Here is a 2713-nt window from a genome sequence, read left to right as displayed (position 1 = left end):
TCTATCCCATAGATTGCTTATAAAACTTTTAAAATATTACCATAATATAGTATTATTCAATAAATGGTATATTTTCATAGTTACAATTATTTAGAATTATTGGTTCTGTTATGAATGTAACTATGTTCCAAATTTAATTTTCATTCTCAAAACATTCTGAATTAAATTTCTATTTCTTAATTCCTTCTCCTCAGGATAGACACCTCTGTATACATACAGCTCCTCTATTGAAATAGTTATGCTGGTTTCCAACAATTCATATGTTGCCCCCAAATTCTTTATTCTTAATGGAATTCCTGGTCTAGAAAGAGTACATGTATGGATCTCCCTCCCATTATGTATAATGTATACCATCTCTCTTTTGGGAAACCTTGGCCTTGTATACCTAATTCATCAGGAGGAGTTCTTACATCACCCAATGTATTTCTTTCTGGCCATGCTGTCTTCATTGACCTCTTTACCTGCACCACTACTCTACCCAATGCACTCTGCATCTTCTGGTTCAATCTCAAGGATATTAACTTCAATGCTTACTTAGTCCACATGTTCTTTGTCCATGGGTTCACGGATGCGGGATTTGGTGTGCTCATGCTCATGGCTCTGGACCACTATGTGGCCATTTTCTACCCATCACAATATGCTACCATACTCACTAACCCTATTATTACCAAAGCTGGGCTTGCCACTTTCCTGAGGGGTGTGTTGCTGATTATTCCTTTCCTATTCTTGGTCAAGCATTTGCCCTTCTGCCAAAGAAATATTATCTCCCATACATATTGTGGCCACATGTCAGTGGTGAAGTTGTCCTGTGCCAGCATCAGGATCAATGTCATCTATGGTCTGACAGTTGCCCTCCTGATTGGAGTGTTTGACATCTGCTGTATATCTGTGTCTTACCCTATGTTCCTTCAGGCAGTGGTCAGTCTTTCACCAGCAGATGCTTGGCAGAAGGCCTTTAGCACCTGCACTGTCCATAAATATGCCACAATCATCACTTATGTTCCAACATTCTTCACTTTCTTTACCCTCCATTTTGGAGTACACACCATTCCCCCTTCTCTTCACCTAATTGTGGCTAATCTTTATCTTCTTCTTCTTCTTCTCCCAACACTGAACCCCATTGTTTATGGGATAAAGATAAAACAGATCAGAGACAGTGTCATAAAACTCTTTCAGGGTGAGAAAGATCCAAGTATTCAGGACAAATGAAATTAGTTGAAGATGAGTGAAAAACAAAAAAGAAGGGACTCATGTGTGATATCATACATTAACTCATGTGTGGTATCATATATTCTCCAGGTCTATCCCAGAGTATCTTTTCTGCAATGATAGTAGGTAAATATATAGCTAATTCTGGATTAATAGCCCAGTACCTTTCCCTTATTTTTTCTCCACCAATTTTAATCAGGTAACAGATATGGGCTCATTAAAAATTTTCTCTAACGTATCCATGTAAGATATTTTCTTAAACTTTTGAGAGAGTTCTTAATTGTCTTTTCTATGTTTGTAACCCTCCTTTGGATAAGAAACAAAATGACTTTTCAGGACATTTTCCAGGCTGGCCATCTTTGAAATTAAAACTCAGTTTATTAATTAGGCTGGTAATATGCAGATAAAACTGACCATCATTGGGGCGCCTGGGTGGCGCAATCGGTTAAGCGTCCGACTTCAGCCAGGTCACGATCTCGCGGTCCGTGAGTTCGAGCCCCGCGTCGGGCTCTCGGCTGATGGCTCAGAGCCTGGAGCCTGTTTCCGATTCTGTGTCTCCCTCTCTCTCTGCCCCTCCCCCGTTCATGCTCTGCCTCTCTCTGTCCCAAAAATAAATAAATGTTGAAAAAAAACAAAACAAAACAAAACTGACCATCATGGATTTTAAAAGAATGGCATTTAGTAAGCATGATATTGTAAAAAGCTTTGCAGACCAATTTACTCAAGAATAAAGAATGCTAATTCCTAGAAACATATACACTGCCAAAACTGAAACAGGAAGAAATAGAAAATTTGAATAGACCCATAACCAGTAAGGAAATCAAATTAGTAATCAAAAATCTCCCAAAAAACCAGAGTCCAGAATTCCAGGGGAATTCTACCAAACATTTAAGGAAAAGTTAACACCTATTCTCTTTAAACTTTTCCAAGAAATAGAAATGGAAGGAAAACTTCCAAACTCTTTCTATGAAGCCAGCATTACTTGGATTCCAAAACCAGACAGAGACCCCACTAAAAAGGAGAACTATAGAACAATTTCCCTGATGGACATGGATGCAAAAATCCTCAACAAGATATTAGCCAACCAGACCCAACAATACATCAAAAAAATTATTCACCATGACCAAGTGGGATTTATACCTGGGTTTCAGGGCTGGTTCAATATTCACAAAACAATTAACGTGATTCATCACATCAATAAAAGAAAAGACAAGAACCATATGATCCTCTCAATAGATGCAGAGAAAGCATTTGACAAAACACAGCATCCTTTCTTGATAAAAACCCTCAAGAAAGTAGGGATAGAAGGATCATACCTTGAGATCATAAAATCCATATATGAATGACCCAATGCTAATAGTATCCTCAATGGGGAAAAACTGAGAGCTTTCCCCTAAGGTCAAGAACAAGACAGTGATATCCACTCTCACCACTGCTATTCAACATAGTATTGGAAGTCTTAGCCTCTGCAATCAGACAACACAGAGAAATAAATGGCATCCAA

At 38.3% G+C, this 2713-nt stretch overlaps 1 protein-coding gene across 1 annotated transcript; it reads left to right on the top strand.

The window, feature by feature from the left end:
- Positions 1 to 238: 238 nt before the first annotated feature.
- Positions 239 to 1209, top strand: LOC115526304 (olfactory receptor 52N5-like). The gene is given in 2 exon segments (XM_030333750.1): positions 239 to 440; positions 443 to 1209. Coding segments are annotated over 2 exon segments (969 nt in total).
- Positions 1210 to 2713: the final 1504 nt, after the last annotated feature.

The sequence above is a fragment of the Lynx canadensis genome, chromosome D1 (genome assembly GCF_007474595.2).
Source record: "Lynx canadensis isolate LIC74 chromosome D1, mLynCan4.pri.v2, whole genome shotgun sequence".
Taxonomy (NCBI): Eukaryota; Metazoa; Chordata; class Mammalia; order Carnivora; family Felidae; genus Lynx; species Lynx canadensis.
The sequence above is the reverse complement of the archived record's forward strand: the minus strand, read 5'-3'. Positions and strand labels throughout refer to the sequence as shown.